The following is a 26,366-nucleotide window of genomic DNA, read 5'->3' as shown; positions in this document are numbered from 1 at the left end:
AAGTAGAAAACTCCCTCTCAGCTTGTTCGTGGCCAAAAGTGTCCACCTCCTGTTTACATTTTCAAAATGCTATAAAACTAATATATATATTGAAAAAATTCCAATTTTTTTTTACCAGTTTTTTTAATTTGCATCAGTCCTTGTCATGAACACTAAAATTTCATTCAAATTCAGAATTTTAACCCTTTAAATGCCTAATAGATAACATAATGCTGATGATTTGTAAGGGAGAATAGCATTAAATCAGCATGTTTTTACAAAATAATACATGCTACCTGAATTATTCTTTAACCATGATTGCAGCTTAATGTGTGTCAATAATAAGCAATATCAATGATTTTTATGCTTCATTAGTTTTTTGTGCAGTGACAGAAAAACATAAAAACTCCCTCTCAGCTTGTTCATGGCCAAAAGTGTCCACCTCATGTTTACATTTCTAAAATGCTATAAAACTAATACATATATAAAAATAATTCCACTTTTTTTCGCAGTTTTTTAAATTTGCATCAGTCCTGGTCATGAAAACTAAAATTTAATTTAAATTCTGAATTTTAACCCTTTAAATGCCTATAAGATAACATAATGCTGATGATTTATGAGGGAGAATAGCATTAAATCGCCATGTTTTTGCAAAATAATACATGCTAGCTGAATTATTCTTTAACCATGATTGCAGCTTAATGTGTGTCAATAATAAGCAGTATCAATGATTTTTATGCTTCATTAGTTTTTTGTGCAGTGACAGAAAAACATAAAAACTCCCTCTCAGCTTGTTCGTGGCCAAAAGTGTCCACCTCATGTTTACATTTCTAAAATGCTATAAAACTAATACATATATAAAAATAATTCCACTTTTTTTTCCCAGTTTTTTAAATTTGCATCAGTCCTGTTCATGAAAACTAAAATTTCATTTAAATTCTGAATTTTAACCCTTTAAATGCCTATAAGATAACATAATGCTGATGATTTATGAGGGAGAATAGCATTAAATCACCATGTTTTTGTAAAATAATACATGCTACCTGTATTATTCTTTAACCATGATTGCAGCTTAATGTGTGTCAATAATAAGCAGTATCAATGATTTTTATGCTTCATTAGTTTTTTGTGCAGTGACAGAAAAACATAAAAACTCCCTCTCAGCTTGTTCGTGGCCAAAAGTGTCCACCTCATGTTTACATTTCTAAAATGCTATAAAACTAATACATATATAAAAATAATTCCACTTTTTTTTCCCAGTTTTTTAAATTTGCATCAGTCCTGTTCATGAAAACTAAAATTTCATTTAAATTCTGAATTTTAACCCTTTAAATGCCTATAAGATAACATAATGCTGATGATTTATGAGGGAGAATAGCATTAAATCACCATGTTTTTGCAAAATAATACATGCTACCTGTATTATTCTTTAACCATGATTGCAGCTTAATGTGTGTCAATAATAAGCAGTATCAATGATTTTTATGCTTCATTAGTATTTTGAAAATATTTGCTCCTCTTTTTCAAATTTGACATCAGTCCTGATCATGAAATCCAAAATTTTAATAAATTCCAGAATTAACTGGGTCGTTTTCCCATGTAAATCTCCATGCTCCAGGCATAGGAGGTTGCCACATCTCAGGTGAACCAGATTTTAATGCCATACTGTGCAGGCTTGTTGGGAATATATTGTAGATGTCAGTGGTGTGCATGGGGGGATGGGCAGTGGCCTAATTGTTGGAAAATGCCCACTAAAGTGCCCTCTTGGGTGCCAAAATGCTTGCTAAAGTGCCCTCTTGGGAGCCAAAACGCGCGCTGAAGCACCATCTTGGGAGCCAAAAAGTGCGTTAAAGTGCCCGCTTGATTGGCAAAACACAACAAACTGCCCCCTTGGCTGGTTAAAACATGATAAACTGCCCTCTTGGGTGACAAAATCAGGCACTAAAGTGCCCTCCTCGGAGCCAAAACGCGCGCTACTGTGCCCTCTTCAGTCGCAAGAACTTGCTGTATGTGCCCTTTTTTTGCCTTTCGCCCCTGCCTTTCAAAAGGTCTGTGCACGCAACTGGTCGAAGTCCACAATGACCTATGAATGCAACATGCTGCTCGTCAACACACACACATCAACCCCTGGATTAAATAAGAGGGGGAGGCAAGCAACCCACTTTTCCCACAGGATGCGAAATGCAGCGAGTTTATCATTCCTGAAGCGTCCTAGGTGGGAGAGCCTGTCATCAAAGCAGATGTTAGCGCTGATCTGAGTGAAGCTGTAGAGGGGCATCGTGGCACAAAACGTGGCCCGTCCTGTCTTGGCATCCCACATGCCATGTGTTGCTTCATGTCTTGAGCGGTAGACGCCAGCCAGAATCAGAATCCCAATGTAGACTCTCATCTCCACTTCATCCACATTCTTCCAATCCTCACACCTTCGCCTTCCATGCAGGTTTGTGTTGGTGCACAGCAGCTGAATGATCTCCTCTGTAATAAAATGGTCAAAGGCAGACCTCAGGTTGCTGATATGGGCAACTGCATACAGGGTGGGCCCTGGGGTGAAACCAGTGGATACTGGATTGTGGTGCAGGGTCTCTTCAGCAGTGGGAAACCACATTATTTCCCATGACGAGACACCCACTCACCCGCCAGCCCCTCTGTCTCTGCCATCAGCTGATCGGCCTCCATCGCTGTGTCTGTACTGTCCTCTTCCCCTGAGGAAGAGGAATCAGGCACTGGCTGGAAGTCGTCATCAGTTGTGTTGCTGTCATCCTCTGAGGAAGGTGTCCCATCATCTTCAGGAGAGGACGTGTCCTCATCTTGGGTAGAAGATTTCTCCTCCTCAACCGCAAAGGATTTCTCTCCATCTTTACTCTCTGAGCCAATCACATACTCAAGTGCCTCAGTCAGGGCATATGACCTTCTCGCCATCCTACAGATAAAGAAGGATCTGGGAGCTGATAGGCTCACTTATAGCATTAGTACTGACTGCACCTGCAAAAACTCCAGGACAGATTTATAAACAGTGTCAGACTTTGTTTTTGTTTCCCCAGAAGCCAGAGGTCAAGATGACCTGTGATCCTTTTTTTTTTTGGAGAGTAGCTATTTGAGAATGTAAAGGCTATTGTGTAGTTGTGTGTGGCATTTTTTTATGAAAAGATCAAAGTTACAGGTGTTTTCAACCTGTGCATCACAGCCAGGTTTGCCTTGGAAACTCAAAGCTCAATAACCTGTAAGAAGAGTAATTCACCAAAACTTGTATGGTATGATACACTGTAATTTATGTCACTTTATCTTGCTAATACTATTTTTTTTTTTCATGCACAAACACACATCATTACCTGACATCCTTAGGATCACACCTATGTCAAAATTGTGTCATTCATTTGCTCCATTGGAGTGCAGGAAGCCATCATACGCCCCTAGTGGAAACTAAGAATATTAACTGAAATTGCTCCCTTGCCCGAAAATGGAAAATGACACAATCTGGTAAAAAACATTAAAAACTAAAATTTTCAAGTGTTGAGTTTACAATGAAAGCCATTTTACCTAAATTATATGATTTTATACTGTAAATCACAAGGAATTAAAAAATGTGGTTTTAATGGGTTTCAATTGGCCAAAAGTGTCCACGATAGAGCCATAAGGTACAATTGTAGATACACAGTATAATATTGACATATTTAAAGAGCAGGTTTTGAAAATTGAAAGATCAGCCAAAAATCCAGACCCTTGGGAAATATCATTCCATATGCATTAACACAGCTAAAATGATCAACAAAAAGGAAGTGAGGTGGACACAAATGGCCAGCATAGAGTCCAGAGGGTTAAATGGTGAGTTTCAGTGTTGAAGGTGGTTGTTCAGAAAAATATGACTATACATACTCATTTTGCGTGTTTTTACTGTTTTGTGTTTGGTTTTTTTCAACTTCACATTGGCTCAGACAGTTGTTCTGTCACGTTCCGGCTTAGTACCCACCCTCCCTAGTCGGTGACCTGGCTGGCCTGCGTGACCCATGCCAGGTTTTTCCCTTTGCCCTGCCTCCAGGTTGACTGACAAGTGATGCATCCAATCACCAGTGCCTGCTGCTATGCACCTTTTTCTACTCTCCTTGTCAGCCTTGGCTTTTAAAGCCACACCAGGACTGACAGTCTTCGCAAGATTATTACATCTTGTTCATGTATTGCTATTTCTTGGATTTTTCTGCCTTCTTACCTAAGCCTGTTTTTTGACTGTGATTTTTGCCTGATGATTTTAAATACTTTGCTCTGTCTGCCAATCCGTTGCCAACCCTGTTTCTGTTAAGCCATATGAGTCTAGCCAGTCTGCCTGTTTATTGAACCCTTTTGCCTGACTGTTTGACACTGGATTTTTGCCTGAGCCCTGCCTTTACTTTTGCCAGGATTTTTTTGGACTTTCTTGTTTGACTTTTTTCCTGGCCTGTGCCTGGCCTGAACTGCCTTTGTTATTTGAACTGTTATTAAATATCCTAACTATCATTCTGCTCCTGAGTCTGCTTCTGGTTCCACAATCTTTTCCGGCCTCACCAGCCCTGACCTTTTCTTGAACCTTGTGATCCCACTGTGTACACCATGGATGTACTGTTGCAGAAGCATTTGAATTTGCACATGTGAATAATGTGATTGTTTAAGTGAGTTTAAACAGTTTTTGAAGTGTGAAATATGGAAGCCCAATATGGATTTTTTTTTCAGCTGATTTTTCTGCTCCTCTCGTGCTACAGATGCTCACACTTGTTTCTCTCCTGTTCCTCTCTCTCCAGTGCTGCCAGTGTGACAGATGGAATAATATGCTTTACCAGTAGTTCAGCTGAAGTAGCAGAGTAACTAAGTTCTCATATTTTAGCACTTAAGCATTTTTAGGTTATGTGACACTTCATGTTTATAATGGTTACTGTCAGTTGCAGCAGTTGAAGAACAGTATTTTTGTGTTTTCTTGTGTTATATTCAAAATGTTATTCATTCACCAGTAGTAGTTACCAGTGGGATCCAGTAGAGAGAGTGTAGCCCTTTTGAGTAACATGAAGGAACACCTCGCTTCCTCCCTTCAGTCATTCACACATGATCTGAGGAAAAGTCGTGTCTGTTCTTCCTTGACTCAAATACTCCCTTTTCAGGTATGAGTTCCTCATAATAACGTAAATATAGAAAAGCCGACACACTACAACACCAGTCGCATCGTTTTTCCACAGCCATGAAGTACTACCGTTTCACAGACGACGTACGGTAACGTTAGCATTAGCATTACACGAGGTGAAAGTGGCTAGCTTAATCGTTGTCAGGCAAACAACTCCATTACTTAAAGGTCCCATATTATACTGTTTTTCATCAATTTCACACAGCTGTCAGAGGTCTAACAGCTCGGTATTCGATATGCATTGCCCCAAACCCATGCGTGGTCCTGAATTTCAGCTGCCTCAAAGTTGCTCAAATGAGCTCTGCAGAGCTCTCCCTGAGAACAGTCTGTTTCTGTGCCTGCACCTTTAAATACTAATGAGCTCCGTCTGTCAACGCCTACATGGAGAGCCTTGCTCGATGGCCTTACCTGCGACACGCCCCTCTCAGGGAGAGGATGGCACTTACGCTACTGGTAGCATGCGCTAATGTTTGCGGTGGATGTATCGCCATGGCTCAGCGAGATGCTGTCGTTCAACCGTACCAGTTTGAACCAGAATCGGACCCAGAAGGAGAGGCTCCTGAAGAAACACAGACTCTGCGGCTGCAGCAGGACGTTTCAGAATGGTTAGTGTGTCTAAATAATGTCAGTTTGTTTGTATGTGTTGTTACAGTTGCTACTATGTGTAGCTAATGCTAGGTCCTGCTAACAGTAAGGGTAACTTATAGTTGTTCATATTATATTGAATTAACCCCGTTACAAAGCACCATAAACACGTCTTCTTGAAATTTGAGGCACTGTGCAGTTCTCCGTCACAAACGAGAGTCTCACAATTGGGGGACAATGACAGATACAGAGCTAACACAGTGCCACCATCGCACTAATCATGAAATAATAGTCACGTTGCACGTCAAATTAAACGGCAGACGTGTAAAAAAAACCCACATATACTGATATTTACACATCTCAAAGTGTTCCCTTTACTATGACACCACAATTATTCAAATAGACCTTGTGGTTGCAGAGATATTTCATGTTTGTGAAATCTTCACCTTCTGTTTTTTGGATAGGTGCTCCTGTGGAAACTGTGCAACTATGCCCACGGAAGTTGAAAATGTCTGCTGTTTGGAGATACCACAGGTAGCAATCCAGTGTTTCCCCTAGGTTTTTTTGTTGGCGGGGTGGTATCCACGGGATTGGGGGGGGGGCTCGTCCGGCTGAAAATGTTTTACATTGAAAATGTACATTCAGCGACTCCTCAAACCTCAAGGTAATGAATAGAACAATTTAATTTAATTACAACACAACAGAACAACATTAATATATATATTACAATCTATTTAAAAATTTAGCCATCAATACAAGGCCAGCTGACTTGCTATCTTGCAAGGATCATACACGCTGGCTTACATAACATAATAATAAGAGCTGTTTAAAGTTTTGTTCCAATTAATTCGGCGCTACCCAAGCCAGCTGTAGTAAGTAACGCACTTCTGGTCATTTTCACAAAAATAAAACACCCGCTGTCCTTTAATTATAAAGAAAACCATAAGGATGGAATTTGCGCTTTTATTTTATAAACAGGAAGCAAACCTCCCCTCGCTTTGGCTAACTTGAAACCGCCGTAACTCTGTTTTAAATTCCGCTATAGCACGGTAACATCAGGTTTTAAAGCTTTTTTGTGTGAGAAAGTAGCCGTTTAGTTCCCAGTTGTGCCGCCAGTATATCCAAATAACGCTTGTTTGCACATTTGCTCCGACGTCGTGGGAGAAGTCCAGACCAGCCGCACCCGTAGCGGAGCGGCGGAGCAGCCCAGCCCAGGTCTGCTGAGGTGATCTGTGGTCAAAACTTCACTGTCATACCGGTAGAATAACACAAGCCGATTAATTTACCTGCAGCTTTTTGGAGATTAAATACGGGCTGGATTTCGGAAGATAAATGTAGGTCTCATAGATGAAAATAAACATCTGTGGCAGCTACATTAGCTTATTTGAATGAAAAGTGTAAAATGTAAATAGCATCCGACTGTGCAGAGAAACAGACAACAAGCGCGCTCATCAATGTCAAGATTTTCATGTTTTTCAAGGGGGGCGGGGGCCCGCGTTGGCGGGGTGGGCCGCCCCCCCCAACAGAATGGTAGGGGAAACACTGCAATCGCACAGCTAAACTGAAAAGTTATTTGCCTCAATTTGGCTACTGTTTACACTTATAAATTACAATGACATTTTCTGTTTGTTATTTACTGTAGGTTACCAGATGTCTACAAGAGGTCGATGAGGAGGTGTCATGTATGACTGACCATCCTGGGTTGGAGCCTATGTGCCTCAATGTTTACTCCTTGCAGAATGCCTGTCAAATATACAGAGCTGACCATGGTCCTCTACAGCTGAGAGGAATACACCAGTAAGTCATTCTTTGTAAAATGTCAAAGAATAAAAACCAAAGATGTTATCATCTCTTGTTTTGCTTTAGCAGCCATAATTTTGCAACTGCAGTAACACATGACAAATTTAAGTACAGTTTAATGTATTGGATTTGCTATTTCTTCATTTGTATAGTTTTCATAAACAGATGTTGTGCATATTTTTTTTTATGTATTCACACGGGTCATTTCTGTAGACACACAAGCATTTATTTACATAAAACAACCACCCCAAAACAATAATTAAACAATAATTTAAACACAGGGCAAGCCTATCAGGCAATCAACATTAGAAAAAATTGTAATACACAGTATTAATACATTTCTGCAAGACTAAATATTGTGTCCATTGTTTATAGTCGTTACAGGTATCTAGCCTATCGCAGTTTTGTGAGCTGGTGCTGGGGCTTCTTGGGAAGAAGAATCCGGGTAGTCATTCCAGTCTGTGTGGTCCTACGCATCCGCAGGGAGTTTCCTGATGCCGAAGGCCACTACGTTGGATTTAGACTGGCCCTCGGTTGAACCTGGACACATAACTGGCAATGACCTCCTCCTTGTCAGGATGCTCATACTGGGCAGTCAAATCCTCTTGGACTGGGATGGCCAACATTGCGTTCATGTATGGTGTAGGGTCCACAAAGACTTTGGCAAATATGAGGTCCATCATGTCAGCAACATACCCTGTTTCATAAAACACAAGCACAAAGATCATTTTTACTTTTGTTATTATTACTGTTGTTGTTATTTATTTTTTATAAAACAATACAAATAAATACATCCTGGTACTTGCCACTAATTTATTTAGTTATTTATTTATTCATTTGTAAGGACAGGGTTTTTGTTGTGTTTTGTTTTTGAAAATCTTTTAACACGTGAGAGCAATTTCCAGTACAACAGGTTCAAAACATGTTTGGTTAAAAAAATTAAAAGATATTAACACTAACGGAATGTTGGCTCTGTCTTGTGGGGTTTGGCTCTGCACTGTCCCTTCATAGCCTTTGGAAAGTAGACCTTGAAGAGAGGTACACCTTCCTGGGTTTTGGCCTGTGGTCTGTCTGCATTTTCATTGTAATACATGGCAGCCAGGTACAGTCTGGAAGTACATGGAAGACAAAATCACAGGTGATCATACTAAAGCACAGTTTAGGCTGCATCTTACAAAGTTTGAAGTAACCCTAATTTGATTTACCTGCACAGCTTTCCAATAAAGGGAAAAACCACATTCTTCGGGGCAAAGCGAAGGATCACACTATGGAATGCCTCCACAGATGAAGTCTGATGGTGAGGGCTCAGTTTTGCCACATCCTTCAGAGTTCTTTTGTTGGTCAACAGCTTTTCTAATTTGTAGAAAGCCGGAGTACCTACAAACAATAACACATGCATATTTTTAAATACATTAAAGTAAAACATATTACTGACATTATTTGTGATGAATTTCCATAATATCACATCACTAGGTGTAGGTGTCTTTTATACAAAATGTGTGATCACTATTTAAAACTGAGGAAAAATTAGGTAGTAACTTTTAGTCTATCTATTAGTACAACACCTGCTCTGAGCCATTTGTTTTTGTCCCGTGTCTGGTGGACCTCATGCAGGCACTTGGGGTACAGAGGGTCATCATGTGTGTGGACGTCCTGCACGTGGTTCAGGATTGAGGTCCATTTTGCCACTCTCTCTGGCCCAGTTGATGAGGTAGCTGCAGTCCAGTAGATGTGATTGTTGATGCTTCTCATCCACTTCTGTAGTTTCTGACACTCTTTCTCCTTACTGATCTTGTCCATTTTCTTTGAAATCCCTAAAGTTCATATTGATAAATTCCTTTCATTGAAAATTGATTGATCAGTCAGCTACAGCATTTCATGATCAATTTCAAAACATGTGATACTAATTGACTCATAACTTTACAACGTTACTGTAAGGACACAAATTTCCTTTCATGTTACTCACATGTAATGTGCACAGAAAAGTGCTTTGTGCATAATGAACTTTTAGGAGCAGCTATTATGTGGATGGATGCAGATGAAAATAGGGAAATATACCTTTTGCCATGTGCCACACATCATAGTAGTGGGTGATGTTTCTCTCCCTGAGGAACTTTTGAATTTGTGGATGACAGTCGGTAACAATGCAGTCAAGATTAATGCCACGTTCTTCCAGCAATGTCAGACTCCTCCTCAGGCCCTCTTTTTCCATGTGGTAACTACCACCAACCTCACTGCTCTGTTGCCCCGGCACAAAAAAACAAACAAAATAAATAGTATTAGCATAAGCCAAATGGACATTTTCTAATTTCACTGAATAGCCTTGTTACAATTTGAATTTTAACCACTCACCTGAACCAACTCGATGTCCAAAACTGTGTTTGAGTTAAGATCCATGGTTGTATAACTCCCAAATTTTGTGTCCTGAAAAAAAAATTGTTTTTAGTCATCACATATCTTATCATATGAATGAATGAATGAATTACTTTTATTATTGTGTCACACATTATATGTGGCATATTCATAATGTCACTCTACTCCGAATATATCACAATCCTGGACAAACTGCACTATTTCACTGATGTGTGAATACCTGGAGAGTCAGCTCTCATGTTGCCACCAAGTATAACTTTGCTCTCCTGACTGAGCCGCTGCAGCATCACATCCTGTAATGTTTTCCACTGGTGAATGACTGCAGGTTCAATGAAAGATCTGGCATGCCGGCGAAATGTGCTGTACTGAAAAAGTTGCAGCTCCATTGCCTTGAAGACCTGTTGGTAGGAAAAAGATTGTTGACATAATGTGAAGTGAAAAAGGAAGCTGAGAAAAACCAAATCCTTTTTATGCGCAAAGAAGACAATGAGACAAACTGCAGGCAAGCGCCTGAACCTTCCCCTCCCCCATACGTGCCATTAGCTAATGCGCCTGTCGAACAAAACATTCCAGAGCCAGTTCCAGAGCCAAAACCGGCACCTGCAGCTAAGCCCTCCCATTTGTCCAACCGTCCGCCTCTGTACCCAAAGGTGCCATCTCCTAAAACTGTAAAAATTAGCGATAGGGGGGGCCCTAGTCACATTTTGCGACCAACAGGCCTCCTCCACTCACCCAACAGATACACCCCCACGAACAGCCCGGCTGGAAGCCCCAGCCTGACTGTCAGAAATCAAGAAAGTGAACCACCAGAGAAAAAATCTTCAAATATGATAGCTGAAGAAGTGTTTCCCCAGATCCAAGTTGCCAATCCTCAGGTGGGGGGTGAGGGTCAGCCTCCAATCCTGTACCTTTTTCGTCCTTGGACCCTCGCGGAGGCCGCGAATGCTGTAGCCGGCATTCCTCCACCGGAGGATGATCCAGAGGAATGGATAAAATGTATGAGAGAGCTGATAGACTCCTACCGCTTGAATGGACAGGAAGCAGGGGAAGCTATGCAATCATCGTTGAAAATTAAATGGGGGAGAGTAAAGGGTAATTACACAGGGAGAAATGGTGTAGGGACAGTGTTTGCATATCCAGCCGATGGACTGCTGGCGGGAGACTATAAAGAGGCTCTCGATGCAATAGCAACTAGAGTGAAGACTACTTTTGCGCGCACCGCGAACTACTCTCGCATAGCTGCCATAAAACAGAAACAAGAAAAGGATCCTGAGGATTTTAGGGCCCGAATGGAACCCGTGTTTCGTGCTAATAGTGGTATAGCAGTTAATGAAAATACAACTGACACCGCGGACGTTCCTACCACTATGCAGTGGGTCCGCCATGCAACCAAACACTTACAAATAAACCTAAAAAATAATTGTTCCTACCACCCTCAAAGTGCAGGGCCATCTCAAACCCCAGTGAAGAAAACAACTGATCCCTGTCCTATTAGTATGACAGAGCAAGGTGATGCAACACTTAAACCAGTGGAGGAAAAGGAGGAGGAAGGAATCCCTCTAGACGAGTGGTTCATCCACACCAATCTGTAACAACGACAACCACCACCGCCGCCCTCTAGATGGAGCTGCCCTCAATGGTGCATGGACCTCTGGGTGTTCCCTGTGGTACTGCTCCTCATGCTCATTGGAGGGGTAATCTGGTTCCGACTCCGCTGCCCCTGCAAACAAAGCCAGACACTACTAAGAGGAAAACGGACGACTAAGGACCACCTGCCACACGCTGATTATCCTCATGGGTTCGCTACAAACGAGTGGTGGCAGTTCATGAATACTACGGCCCATCTGAACAACCAGACCAACTGCTATGTGTGTAATCACATGCCGGTGTCCACCAACTTTCCCGGCCTTTGGCCCTATCCTGCAGACGCAGACCGCACTGCATGCCTGGTGGGGCTGGCCACACACCCTGGAGCTGGTGTCAATCCATTTGCTACTTAGGAAATGGAAGGGTGAACGTGGGCTCCGTGCCGGAGCACCTCTGCGGGTCCGTAGCCACATACGTGGCCGTAGCCTGGCAAAAAGCCTCGATGACTGCCATGAGTGTAAGGCTGACTAAACCCCCGGTGCTGACCCACTCCCGGACTGGATGACTGGATTCTTTAACGGCACCTGGTGGCAGGTTCTCCTAAAGGCATTTGTACCAGTGTTCGTAGTCATGCTGTTGTTCCTCTGTTTTATCTCTTGTGTGATACCCTGTATACGATCGATGTTTGAGAAAATGGTTCAACAAAGTTTTGTGCAAATGAAATTACTGTCACATTACCATGAGCCTGTACCAACTAAAGGATGAAACGTTAAAGTTGGAATGTTTGAAAGTATTGTTTGAACCAAAGCACAATGATGACCTTACTGAAACTGTGGATAACAGAAAGTAAATGTCTGAAAAAAAAAAAGCTAGATAAAAAGCTAGATAAAAAACTGATAAACAGGAGGGAAATGTTGGAAAAATGATGCTTATATTATCAGTTTCTTGCACTGCATTGATATAACCTGCTTGCCTTCCTTTATATGTTTGTGGAAATGTACCGAGCTCCTGGAAAAGTACTGCGAAGAAACACACTCACCCTCCGGCGGGACCACAAGGCCTCGAATGGCATCTTGTGTGAATAACTGATGGTGGACATCATAAGAATGTTTGTGTGAAGGATAGATGCTGAAGGCCATAGGTCCGAAAGTGTGTACGTGTACTTCTCCATCGTGCATAACAACTGTGTGACTCATATGTACTGTCAAAGAACCAATCATATACGCTTACGCCCTGTTGTAGGTGAATAAAAGATGCTTGGGGAGAGCAGCTCATTGGAACTCAGGAGCCCAGACTTTGTGTGCTGACTTCTGCTCTTCCCCTTTGCAAAGAAAGACAATCTCCGTGTCCGTGTCTCATTTCTTAACAGATTTAAACCCAACAGGGAAAACACATTTAGCAATTCATCAGTTTGAGTTCCCTCCGGTAGTGTTCTCTTAACCATTACCCTCTTTCCAGTTGGCCTTTATATGTCTTTTTATGCACATAAACATAGGCACAACTACTGATGTAAACAGTCCTACAATGACAATTATAGTCATATAGGTTGTAGGAAATCTCCTGGACAGTTAAACTGTACTAATTTGAAAAATAAAACATCAGGAGCCAAAAGAACATCGTAAGATCTACATGAATCCGTCTAAAATTCTTCCAACAAAACTGAAGCGAACAAAGATGAATACAATGATGAAAAATGTATGCTCACTTTATGGCAGGACTATTGTATGTAGTGAACCACCATCACCACATGTGCATTCAATAACACACACAAACATTGATATATTGGGTAACTTACGAAAAAACTGTTGACTCTGACAGCGCTGTGACAGACTCTGCAGGATCATAGGTGGGATCCTGCCCCTTGGAAGCTGCCATTGAAGAGCTGCCCTCTAATGGATCATCCTCCAGCCCCAGCTCCTCTTCAAAGTCTAGACGAGATCTCTTTGAGGGTCTCTTTACAGGCGTCGAAGAAAAACAAAAAGGGTCTTCAGTGGATGTGCCAACACCAAAATCCTTGCAGGACACAGTAGCCTGAACACCTGTAAACAACAATATAATTTTACTAAAAAAGTCTACATCAATGACACAACAAGAAAATTACGAGGGGTAAATGATTACAAACTTCATCAAAACATATTACACTGAAGATGTTTTGTACATACCTTCGCTTCTAAAGTGGGGCTGAAGAGTCCTAATGGATAGCTGCGTGCTTACAGTATGCCTGTCCAGTGTATCAGTTTGGCATGCGACATCCCTTGATGCCGGTGGTTGAATGGATGCACTTGATGTGCTGGCCTGTGTACAAAAAACGGCTGTATAAGCAACACTCAGGAATTTGTGTGTTGTTCATAATCACATGAGAGACACCCCCCCCCCCCCCCCCCCCCCCGACACAACCACCTGGCTCCCATCCCCCACTAACCACAGCTAAAAACAGCTAGCTAAAAACAGCAAAGGTTAGCTAAAAACAGCTAGCAAAAGCTACATTTGTCTTCAACACAGTCTCCACACTCTTAGACACTGTTCTCATAGTCTCTGTCTCCAGTCTGCACATATTTCCGGACTTTTTACTGTGACAACCAAGCTCCATCGTAATATTATTAACATCAAACTCACTTCAAACACCATTGCATAACATTAGCGGACCGGAGCGGAGCTAACTAGTTAGCCAGTTTCCAGCTGACTTCACCGTACTCGTATGCAACTGTAAATACTATCAAAACGTGGCGACACTTACCTGTGGCTCAGGTGCAGTTGCTGGGTTCCTTATGGTTGGGACTGATCCTTTTACGAGGGTCAGTGTCGAGGCAAAGCCCGCTTTGTACTGACCCTCGTTACTGAAGCAGCATGTGAAGTGGTTAGCACACACATGCTAGCTAACACGAACCGCCACGTTGTCATTAAAGATTAAACGCAACCACTGTCTCTTCTGTTCTTCTGTAGCTGGGACAGAATATTGGCACTTATGTTGATTTGTACAACCAACAACTGAGCAATTTGCATGTCTAGCTTTGAGTGACGACATTGTGAAACACTGCTATCTCACTGCTATCTCACCACAGGACACACCGAACCTCACCTCGGGGATGAACGCCCCCCTCTCTGATATCTCCTATCACCGCGCAGAGGAGGCTGGCCTATGATGATGACTCCTTTCGTTACGTAACGAAAGGAAAGGAGCAGATTCTGACCAGCCTGTAGGAGCGCCGTTTTTCCAGTGGGTGGGCTGCAGAGACCATGCAGGAATTGCTTGTTTTCCTTATTCAGGGAGTTGACAGGCTCAGGGAGGACCAGGTTATATATGTAGAGAGCAGAGAAAACTTGTTTTTTATGATATGGGACCTTTAACAATGCTTGAACATACCGTGTTGCTGATGGTTTCCTGAGCAAATATATACGTTCACCCAACACACTAGTAAATATTTATGTTGTTGAAATGTTATTGAGTGTACTACTGTAAATTGTGAGTTGCAATATGTTAATCGGTATATTAGAAGTAAGCCAATGTACAGTATAGTTTGTGAAATGCTGTAACGTTTTCACTGGTATTGAAAGTTGGTTAATTAATGCAAGTGCTAAGTGACATAATAGGTGTAGTGATGTACATTTACTATGGTAATATTCCAGTATAGTTGTGTTTCAGTTCTGTAGATATTCAGCAGGAGAATTGTACACTTTGTCTGTACTGCAATTTGTATTAATTGTATGTGGTTACTTTGATAATTGAGTCATTACACACATGATCTGAGGAAAAGTCGTGTCTGTTCATCCTTGACTCAAATACTCCCTTTTCAGGGCGTTTACACCAGCCTCTCCTTTTCTTGCAGGGCCTGGTGTCTCTTCTCCGATTCCACGTTTCCTCACTCATAGTTTGCCCTCTTCTCATCTTCAAACATCACTGATAGTTTATTCTCCAGGTTGCTCTCTGCTTCCTCCTCTGCCTCCTCCTAGACACACTTTTGGTCCAGCTTTCGTCCAGCTATCACAGGGGACAGCGGTAACCCTGACATAGCCATATCTAAGAGGTGCAGTATAGTATATGTTGGTTAAATTGTGGAAATATAAAGAAAATTATGATGGCCGGAATGCTTTTGACCAGCATATAATAGTGGTGTCAACAATAATCGATTCGGCGATGCATCGCAATGCGGGGCATGCACGATTCAGCATCGATGCGGCAACGTGCCATAATCGATTATGTCACTGTTTATTTTCTGGCCTTGAGTGGACAATAAAGTTGTGAAGTTTCAATTAGTTCCGGGGGCATTTCCGGAGCAACGTTGCAATGACATGCACAGCCTGTAGCTACATGCTAAGTGGCAGCACTAGCTAGCATAACAACAACAGTAGCCTCTTTCACACTGCCGTTTGCATGCGGGGATCCTGCGCCAATTCTCCGCACCGTCCTGTGTGTGAAAGTTTCAGATGCGGAGAGGGGGGAAATTTCGCTCCGCCGCTGATGGTAGTATCAGGGCCACATTATTGGTGAGCCGTCCCAGTGTGAACGGATAATCCGAGGCGCGGAGCGGGGGCGTGTCGGTCGCGCAGTCTGATAACTACACAATTAAATACAGAGAAATGTCCCACAAAGTAACGTTACAGGACCGAACAACAGTAACGTAGTAACCGTATCTGTCTTTGGGAACTTATATGAGGAAAAAACAAATACCACAGCTGTACGTGGAGAAGCGTCTGTCCTCCTGTCCGTCCTCCACCTGTCCTCCCGACTCTTCCTCACAGTTTTGCTCAAAAAACAGCGTCTGTCACCGGCAAAAAACTTTAACTCACAGAGTGTTTGTTACGAAAATAAATCACCGCGACCGTCAGCCCTCCGGACCGAGACTTCAGGGAAATTTCCCCCAGAAAACAGCCTCCGTCCCCGCGAGTGACAGAGTCAGACAGCGTCCTGTTTACTGATGGTTATTATGTATAATTATGTAATTTAACGCGAAAAACTTAACTTTGTCACTTTCCAGGATGTTTGGTGGGTCAGGATCTCAATCACTACACATTATAACAGCATCTACATGATTATAAACTGTCCGCGGCTTTGGATTAACAGAGGGGAACACTTGGGGAAACAGGAGAGTGATATAGCAGCCAATAAAATCTGTTGTTCAATATCTGACTGCTTGTATTGCCTCATGACTGATAAAAAGTTTGCCTTGTTGTGTGCAGTAGAATTTTGATGCATCGCAATGCATCGTAGAATCAAATTGAATCGAATCATTACCTGGTGAATCGTAATCGAATCGAATTGTGAGGGCAGTGCCAATGCACACCCCTAGTACAGTATATAATGTATCTAAATACACAATACATGTACGTCCTGGTGTCATGGTGAATCCATAATGGTATGGTGACATTTTTATTTTAACACTTTTTTATTAATTAATTAGCAAATAAACATTCAACTATTTTAAATTAAGCTTTGCTCACTTACTATTTTGAATCTTCTTTTTTTCCAGACCGAAAAAGGCCAGGAAGAGATTTTTTCAATTTCCATGACTATACAAGATTTTCCAGGACAATTTGCTGACATTTTGTTCTTCCTTATTTCTCTGACTGGAATTGGTCAACTTTTCTTTCAGGATTTCCAGGACACGTGGGAACCCTCTGTCTGTACTTCAGCCAGGAGGACTGAGGAACAGCCCAGTTTAGAGGGGGGCAGACCACTTGTAGCATTCAAGGAAGGCCCCTTCTGCAACTTTGTACTGGAACGATTAAATGAACAGGACTTGTCAACACAGCAAGCTGGGTGGAAGAAGCTTGAGATGGGCTGCATCACACTTGTGGGAGGAGCTCCATTGGCAATGTGCTAGAGGAAGGGAGGCACTCCCAATGAGACAAGTGGAGGAGACGTTCTGACAGGACGAGGTGGCAGTGCGATTGGAGGCATTCCTCAAAGAGGAGCTGAGATAGCCAACCTGGGAGTAAAGGCAGTGGGAGTTGTTTTCATTCTGGGAGGAAGCGAAGGGGGCAGAGGATGGTCCTGGAGTTTCAGTTTGATGAGCTGGAGTGGTGGAGAACTCGTGGATGTCCATATGACATCACAGTTTATGTTAGCAACAGCCCAGATTTAGGACAGGATGAGAGGGGAAAGTCCTGATTAAAGGAAGAAATTCCTGGCTTGGTCGCCTGTGATGTAAGCCCCAGCAGTGGGAGAGAGGCTGTGAAACTGCTGATCATCACATCTGGACCTTTGAATGCATTGAGGAACTGTGCCACGGTCTTCTGCACTACACAACCTCATAAATTACTCAATTTTGAAATACCAGATACAGTGGCTTTCCAGTGATTCTCCACTATTGCTGTTAGCATCATGAAAGGTTGAAGTAGCTAGCGACTTTACCAAAAATGTACTCAGGTTTGGTTAGCAGTGGCCATGTTAGCTTAGCTTCGTAGCACATGATCTTTCAGCTAAATTATTGTTTATTTTACCGACTTTGTGCTCACCATTGCTGTTTTGTTGATCCTGTGTAATGTGGGAGGTGAAGGGGAAGGTTATGGTCGGCTTTCAATGGCAGTAGCTTTGGTTAGCTCAAAGACATGGCAGGCAACATGTGGGGATTTCCAAAAACAGGCCGAGGGTCCTACACCAACACATCATAAAATAAAATGGAATAAAAAGGGGTCTTCATTGTGCTGGCGCCATCTTTACGAATTATGGAGCGGAAGTACACCTGCTCTTCTAGGTACAGGTTACATTATCCACTAAACAAAAGGAGACGCCACCTAGTGGCGCTACATTCAATAACTCTGACCTGAGAGGATCCCTGTTTGGTCATAAACATTGGCATTTCCTGTTTGGGGTCAAGACAGTGATCAGGAAACAACAGGGAGATTGTTTTCTTCCAGGGCTGAAGTTATTTCTGCTTTGGGACGAACCCCTTCACTTTACCAGCAGTGGTCAAAAACACACAGGAGACTCAACCTTGATCTTGAGAAGTTGCAGACTTTATTCACCGACAACTTAAGTTGGCACACTATATAAAAAACACTGCTAAACTGCAAGGCTAACTGCTAACTGGCTGCTTTCATCCAGTCAGTCCACACTTGGCTTTCTGTCAAAGACACACCCTGGCTCACTTATGAGGGGCCGTACAAGACATAATTCATTCTGGCCTGCTCACACACACACATTCTCCTCTCACATACATATATTTTATCTCATACACACATATATTCTCCTTTCACACACATACATTCTCATGTCACATACATATATTTTCACCCTTGCGTACACATATATTCTCCTTTCACACATATACATTCTCCTCTCACACACATATATTTTCCTTTCACGCACATACATTCTCCTTTCACACACATACATTCTCCTTTCACACACATATATTTTCCTTTCACGCAAATACATTCTCCTTTCACACATAAACATTCTCCTTTCACGCGCATACATTCTCCTTTCACCTTTCACGCACATACATTCTCCTTTCACCTTTCACGCACATACATTCTCCTTTCACCTTTCATGCACATACATTCTCCTTTCACGCACACACCTACATTCTCCTTGCACATACATATATTTTCACTCTCACACACACATACATTCTCCTTTCACGCGCATACATTCTCCATTCACACGCATATATTTTTTTCATTTTTCATGTAAAGGAAAATATGTGTTTATATATATCTGAAGAAAATATATGAATGTAAAAGAAGATATGTGTGTGTAAGAGAAGAATATATGGGTGTGAGATAAGAATATATTTGTGTGAGAGAAGAATATGTATGTGTGAGAATAGAATGTGTGTGTGTGAGAGGAGAATATAGGTATGTGTGAGAGAAAGTATAGTGGAAAAGGAAGTAGTTTAGTGGAAAAGGAAGTAGTTTAATGGAAAAGTGCTGTGATTGGCTGTTCGGGTGGGATTGGGTGGGACTCCCTGAAAACTACTTTTGTGAAGGGACGCCATTTTTTCTCTGGAGTGTGATGGCCTTACCAGCCTTGTGTAGAAGCTGACAGCTAATCAATGAAACTTCTCTGTTGTTGGCTGAATATGTTTAATATGTTTAAAAGACACTCAAAACGACTTTGAAATGTTAACTAACTAACTCTAACTGTTTTCTTATCTTTATATGTATTTATAAGTAGGAAGTAAAAAAGTTACTCATTGAACAGTAACTTGATAACGCGCGCACACACACACACACACACACCTACACACACACACATACACACACATACATACACACACACACACACACACACACACAGCCACTGGAGAAACTGCTATTTCAGGGGTGGACTGGCCATCGGGAGTACCGGGGTTTTTTCCGGTGGGCCGATGGATGGCCGTTTGTTATTTTATTTCTATTCATTTATTTATTTATTTATTTATGCTGCGCCTAGACGTTTCTCTGTCGACCCCAAGAGAGTGAGAGATTGGTGAAAAAATCAAACTGAGCTTCAGCGTCTGTCCAAGGAGGACAGCAGCAGGACCAGGCTGCCTGCTGGAGGGAGGAAGAAGTCTAGCGTGAAGCTGGAGATAAACATGCGGGGATGGGTGATCAGCAAACGGGCACGCCACGAGAGAGTGTCCCGCATGATGACAAGGCGAAACAAATGTCCGCCACAGTGAGTGACAGCAGAGATGAGGAGTTTGCAGCGAGTGCTGGTTGGCTGAATCGTTTCCTCCGCCACAACAACTTCACTTGCAGAAAGATGCCAGAGAATTCACAGAGAAGCTGGCGAAGTGTGTGACATTTTCATCCTGGGTTTTGAGAGGAAGGAACTAAACACCTGTCACGCATTGCCACCTGGTCCCAAATAAACGCCCTGGCTATTGTTCGGTAATTTACGGTATGATAACTCTCCCGGCCGGGGAGAGAGACATGCATCACAGTGCTCAGCTGCAGACACATCAGAGAGGTGACGAGTTTCGAGTCCCAATTTCTCTGGAACCGACCTGACTGAGGGACGACAGCAGAGCGAGACATCCCCATTGGATATCGCATGGCTTTTCCCCCTTTTCCACCTAGACACGTCATAGCTCATTACATAAATTTGGAGGATTTCTTATTTTTTTTTTACTCCCGCCACCGCCTTTTCCACCTTTCCCTCCTTGTCCACCTGGCTCCCATCCATTGCATTAATATGGGTAAGTCTTTGTCGGTATTGATATTATTGCTACAAATATAGGCCTACTGGGAATACTCACACATCCTCCTCCCCGTCTCTCTCTCTCTCTCTCTCCCTCTCTCGCTGCAGGCTGAGCGACTTTTGCGCCACGCTTGAAAAGTTCCAGATGGATCCTCTTTTATCCTCTTTTAATTTAGGCCTATCTTATGTTTCTGAGCCCATCCTCTTTGTTACTTATTTTGTGGATCGCATGTAATTTTATCGCACTTGTAAAGTTTCAGATTGATCCTCGTTTTTATTTATTTATACCTGTTTCTGAGCCCATGCTCTTTAATGTTGTGGATCGTTTGTAACTTCATTGCAATTTAATTCAATGTTCTGTCGTTCTAATTTCCATAACCGTTGTGTTAACCGTTTAACAAACAAAAATTTTAATAGATCCTCCAAAACACCAACTGATGCCCTTTGCGAGGACTTTGCAGACCACTTCAGAAGTAAAATCAATGACATCAGATCGAGTCTTTTACCCCAACAGATTTTAAATGTTGACACACCTGAATCGTTGATTTTACCCGAGGAAACACTGGAGAGTTTTGCCCTGGTTGATGCGAGGACACTTGGTCGAGTCCTCTCCCAAGTAAAGCCTACAACCTGCCTATTAGACCCAATTCCCACACCGTTTTTTAAAAGACTTTGTGGATTCTTTGAGGATCAGCTGTTATACATGGTGAATTGCTCTCTTCAGACGGGGGTCTTCCCCGCCTCCTTTAAAACGGCGGTGGTGAAGCCCCTTCTGAAGAAGAGCAACTTAGATCCCAACATCTTTAATAATTATCGGCCTGTATCCAACTTACCGTTTTTAAGTAAAATTTTAGAAAAACTTGTTTTTAATCAAGTAAATGACTTTTTAATTGCAAACAACATTTTAGAGAAGTGTCAGTCTGGTTTCAGGACGAACCACAGTACAGAGACAGCCCTTTAAAGATTTTAAACGACATCAGGTGCAACTTGGATAACAATAAACTCACAGTCTTGGTACTACTGGATCTAACCGCCGCCTTCGATACAGTAGACCATCACATTTTATTAGATAGACTGAAGACCCTGGTCGGCCTCTCTGGTACTGTTCTTAACTGGTTCATTTCTTACCTCACAGATCGACACTTCTTTGTAAGTATGGATACATGTTCCTCAGAAACCCACAAAATAAAGTGTGGGGTTCCCCAAGGGTCAATTTTAGGTCCAACTCTTTTAATCTTTACATGCTTCCCCTTGGGGACGTCATCAGGAGGCACGGCATCAGCTTTCATAGTTATGCTGACGATACGCAACTGTACATCGCCGTTTCTCCTGATGACACAGGGCCTATTGATGTCCTTTTTAACTGCATTTTAGATATCAAGACATGGATGGCAGCGAATTTCCTACAGCTCAACCAGGACAAAACAGAGGTTTTACTCATTGGTCCTGAGGGCCAGAAAGAGAAACTTTTACCAAAATTAAAGGATTTTAAACCATCACAATCTGTAAAAAATCTGGGTGTGATTTTTGACTCTGAGCTCAGTTTTATTCCACACATCAAAAATATAACAAAAATAGGTTTTTACCATCTTAAAAACATAGCCAGAGTCCGCCCGTTTCTCTCTCAGGCCAGCACGGAGGTGATGATGCATGCTTTTATCTCTTGTCGTTTAGACTACTGTAATGCCCTGCTCTCTGGCCTTCCAAAAAAGAGCATTTCGAATCTACAATTATTACAAAACTCAGCTGCACGAGTGCTGACAAGGACCAGGGGGCGGGAGCACATTACACCAGTTCTAAAGTCGCTGCATTGGCTCCCCGTGCGTTTCAGGATTGATTTTAAAGTTCTTTTACTAGTTCTACTAGTGTCTTAACGGTCTTGGGCCTTCTTACCTATCTGATTTGCTTTTACCTTATCAGCCGCCGCGGACCCTGAGGTCCTCCGGCACCGGCCTTTTAACCATACCACAGGTAAAGTCAAAAAAGCACGGGGAGGCGGCTTTCAGTTGTTATGGGCCCCGACTGTGGAACAGCCAGAACCTCAGGGTCGCGGAGACTGCTGAGGTTTTTAAAAAGAGGCTTAAGACCCATCTTTTTAACCAGGCTTTTAATTGAAATCTTAACTATTTTTAATTCCTTTTAGGCTGTGCTAATCAGAGCACTTTTTATCCTTTTTTACTGTTTTATTCTCTGTGTTTTAGCCTTTATGCTTTTATTTTTTATAGTCTCTCATGTCTTATGCTCTTATGCTTTTATGTTTTAGTCCCTCATGTTTTTAGCCTCTATGCTTTTATGTTTTAGTCCCTCATGTTTTTAGCCTCTATGCTTTTATGTTTTAGTCCCCCATGTTTTTTTGCCTCCATATTTTAACCAATATTTTAACCCTTTACTGTTTTAGACTATCAGTTTTTAATCTCCAGTGTTTCCTCAGGGGGGCCTGCCAGATTGGGAGTTGTCTCTGGTCTGGCTGCGGGGGGTGCTGTCCCGTGGACGGTTCCAGCCTGGGCGACTAGAGGGCTCTGCACTTTGGTGCGGGGCCTCCTGTCTGCCCGGGTTGGGGTGGTCTCTGTGGTGGGGCTCCCTGCGACCTTGGACTGGGATCTCTCCCAGTGTGGTTGGCCCCCCAAAGGTAGCTTCCTAAAGCTTCCTCTTTGCCTCAGGTCTCGCTGCCCAGCCATGTCTCTGTAGTGACAGCTAGCGTTTGTGTAGGTGTGAGTGTGTGTCTGTGTGTCTGCGTGGCTGTGTGTGTAGGTGTGAGTGTGTGTATGAGTGTGTATATATTTGTGTGTGTCTCTGTGCATGACTATGGGGGTGGGAGGGTTGGGTTCTTTTAAGCTTCTTCTCCTGATTTTATTTGCTGTTTCTCTTTTTCTGCTGTAAGGCACTTTGTGATACTTTCTGTATGAAAAGCGCCATATAAATAAAGGTTGATTTGATTTGATTTGATTTGATGATGTTGATGTTAGCTCCACGGTTATTTAATACTGCTGCAATTTTTCTTTTACACGGCTGAAAAAATAACATTTATGTCAAAATCGTGCTTTCTGTTACTGAGCCTGTCTGTCACTCATCCTCTTCAAAGTGGAAGCTTGTGCGTAACTTTGTTGTATGATATTGAAACTCTGTTGATGTTGTTATCGTCATGCATGTTGTGGTTATTTGCGCATGATTAAACATGAGTCTTTATATGGCGATAAAACAAAGCTTTGTTGCGTATTTTTTTTTTTGGGGGGGGGGGTGCGTCAGCCCGGTTGGGACGTAGAAGGGGGTGCTCCGCAAAAAAAGTTTGGGAACCGCTGCTTTACTGTTTATTTTTCATGTTAGCCTGTTGAGCCTGGCATCAGCACTGTCCGCGGCAAACCTGGCTAATTTAGCATCGCTGGACCTATGAAGTATTTAAAACCTTACTGAGAGACAGCTAAAGGAGGATGAGGTGGTGTGTAAAATGTCTGTATGAGTTTTAAGTTACGTGAAGTGAGCAGTAGAGGTGTATAAGTTATATAATTTAGCAGCTAACGTAAGTTACTGTGCATGGCATCACAGACAGCAAACCGTTAGCCTCGTTGTGTCTCTCCCAGGCACAACACTATTAGCCAAAAGGTTTTACATTGTATCAGTCTGTTAGACAGTGATAACTCCCGAGGCACGTTTTAAGATGAATGCAGGACCCATCAACCCATCACTACCCTCAGAATATCAGTATTGCATTTGACAATGGATTATTGAGTAAGCTAAATATCGTGAACGCTTCGATGATGTCATTCTGCATAATAATTAGCCATGTGCTTCTGTTTGTTTGAACACTGGACAGATGAAGAAAGATAAATTTGCCTCAAATTAGATTCATTTCAGATAATTTTCTGTTTATCTCCAGCACATCAGAATGAATTGTAAATAAAGGGCAATATAATTGGCAAAATGTAAATTTGCCTATGTCCTCCATCAGCCATTTGACCATGGCAATAGGGAGTGAGTTGAGTACAAGTGAGCAGGTAAGTCATGGTCAGATGGCTGATGATGGACATAAGCAGCAACAATGATTAAGACAAATACTCTAATGTAAATGAGGTGCTTGGGTGCATAAAAAAATAATCAAAATAGACTTTGTTTTAAAAAAAAATCCCCCTGCGGAGGCCAGTTTCAACAAAAAATGTATTATGGGGGGGGTCTGTGTATTCTTCTGCTTGTCCCTACTGTCAACAGCTCCAAGTCTCCCCTGTTGCTGTCATGTTGTCCTGAATTGCATTATAAACAACCCAGAGCATCACTAGGAGAGTGTCAGTCACAACACAGATCATAGTCTAAAGCAAATGCTCTATTTAATCAATATCTTCCTCCATACTGGCAAACAATGATTTGTAATCATTTTTTTGCTAACTGTCCGCTGCTGTTGCATATTTTTTAGGTGATTTTGGAGTAAACTGTAACTGTTCTGCACACAGGCCAACATACCACTACAAGACCGACCCTGCAGACACCTCCACATCTTTGACAGAGTTGACAAACATGTTGTGAGTTACTCAAATATCCCTTCATTTCTGTATATATATTTATTAGTTGCCTGTTTATTCGCTTAAACTAACACAGTCTAATTCAGTGTTTGTACTCTCTCTGTAATATCATTTTCAGGCTCAGTGGCAGTCAGTCCTGTCTCTCGGACAGTCTTAAGTGATGTGGAGATGCTCAGCCATCACTACTGAGGCCTTCAACAGTGTAATCCTGTCATTCTGCATAAAAGCATGGTAGGTGCAACTACTGACAATATTCAAAGAAACAGAGAACACGACCATGTTCAAATAAAACAGGAATAATACTTTTAGTGCTCAAAATAATTCACATGCCTACACTAAAATAAACATACTAATAATGTTTCCAAATGTCACGACACTTTTGCAGGCCTGCCACATCAACAAAGAGTGATCCTTACAGAAGGACAATTGAACAAAGAAAGTATTTCAATGTAATTGTCAACAACATGTTGTTGTCATTTGGGTTTTAATACTGTAATCACCTTGACTTTAGTACTGAGATCACTATACCACTACATGCTTCTCCTTCATTCAAAACCAAATTTATGCAGTGGTTATGTGCATGGTTGCAACTGATTAATCATGACGGTATAATATAAGTAACAGTGGTTCTGCCATATTTTACAGATCATCAGAGTGACCTGATGATGCTGTGTTTGAGGTTTTCCTGGACCCCGCCAGACTCTCCTTGCAGTATGAGAAACCATCAGAGGAGGAAGGAATTGTTGGGCAGATGTTGCTTCAGTCAATCAAAAGCTGTCAAGACAACGGCCAGCAGCATCAGGAAGTATCAGTATCCACAGAAGAGGCATCAGGATGATCTGTGTGACCCGAGAGCTCCATTATCAGCTGACACACTTCAATATAGAAGAAACTTGATTTCAGGACATGATCTGGAAACTTTTATCTATACCTAATTTATCCTCATTGGCATTGAATAAAGTGATTTGTTTTTAATGAAAGTTTTTGTCTTATTTGAATTCAACACTAAGGGCACTGTGGCATTAGAGAAAAGAAAGTCTGGAAAGAGTTTTGCCATTAATCCTTTAAGAAATAATGACTCTGTAAGCATCACACATCAAACTTATTATTGTGTTGACAGATCACAATATATTGTATTGAATATTCGGTATGGTATTTTGAAAAGGGTATCACACAATCTGCAGGTTTGACACACATTTTAAAGCGTAAATCAGGGTTGATATCCTAAAACGCTTGAATCTTAATGTGGTGTTTTCAGAGT

The 26,366-nt window shown here is 42.0% G+C and overlaps 1 protein-coding gene and 1 long non-coding RNA gene across 2 annotated transcripts; one reads left to right on the top strand and one right to left on the bottom strand.

Moving 5' to 3' along the window:
* Positions 1 to 7,996: 7,996 nt before the first annotated feature.
* LOC115584440 (uncharacterized) lies at positions 7,997 to 9,307 on the bottom strand. Its single transcript, XM_030421862.1, has 4 exons — positions 9,073 to 9,307; positions 8,713 to 8,884; positions 8,468 to 8,616; positions 7,997 to 8,204 (listed from the first exon to the last, which is right to left on the bottom strand). The coding sequence occupies exons 1-4, from the start codon at positions 9,305 to 9,307 to the stop codon at positions 8,026 to 8,028; spliced, it is 735 nt and encodes a 244-aa protein (XP_030277722.1). The 3' UTR covers positions 7,997 to 8,025.
* Positions 9,308 to 24,553: 15,246 nt separating this feature from the next.
* LOC115585435 (uncharacterized) lies at positions 24,554 to 26,085 on the top strand. Its single transcript, XR_003984707.1, has 3 exons — positions 24,554 to 25,105; positions 25,224 to 25,336; positions 25,751 to 26,085. It is a non-coding gene; the product is annotated as an uncharacterized LOC115585435 (long non-coding RNA).
* Positions 26,086 to 26,366: the final 281 nt, after the last annotated feature.

This window comes from Sparus aurata, chromosome 7, assembly GCF_900880675.1.
Source record: "Sparus aurata chromosome 7, fSpaAur1.1, whole genome shotgun sequence".
Classification (NCBI taxonomy): domain Eukaryota; kingdom Metazoa; phylum Chordata; class Actinopteri; order Spariformes; family Sparidae; genus Sparus; species Sparus aurata.
Note: the sequence above shows the minus strand (reverse complement) of the source record. Positions and strands in the feature narration are given on the sequence as shown.

Bases quoted from the DNA above. Each gene is read 5' to 3' on its own strand.
- LOC115584440 (XM_030421862.1), bottom strand. From the start codon at position 9,307: ATGGACAAGATCAGTAAGGAGAAAGAGTGTCAGAAACTACAGAAGTGG. The intron at 8,885-9,072 runs GTGTTGTACTAA...TATTGTTTGTAG, and splicing joins AAACAAATGGCTCAGAGCAG to GTACTCCGGCTTTCTACAAA. The intron at 8,617-8,712 runs GTAAATCAAATT...ATGTACTTCCAG, and splicing joins TTTATTGGAAAGCTGTGCAG to ACTGTACCTGGCTGCCATGT.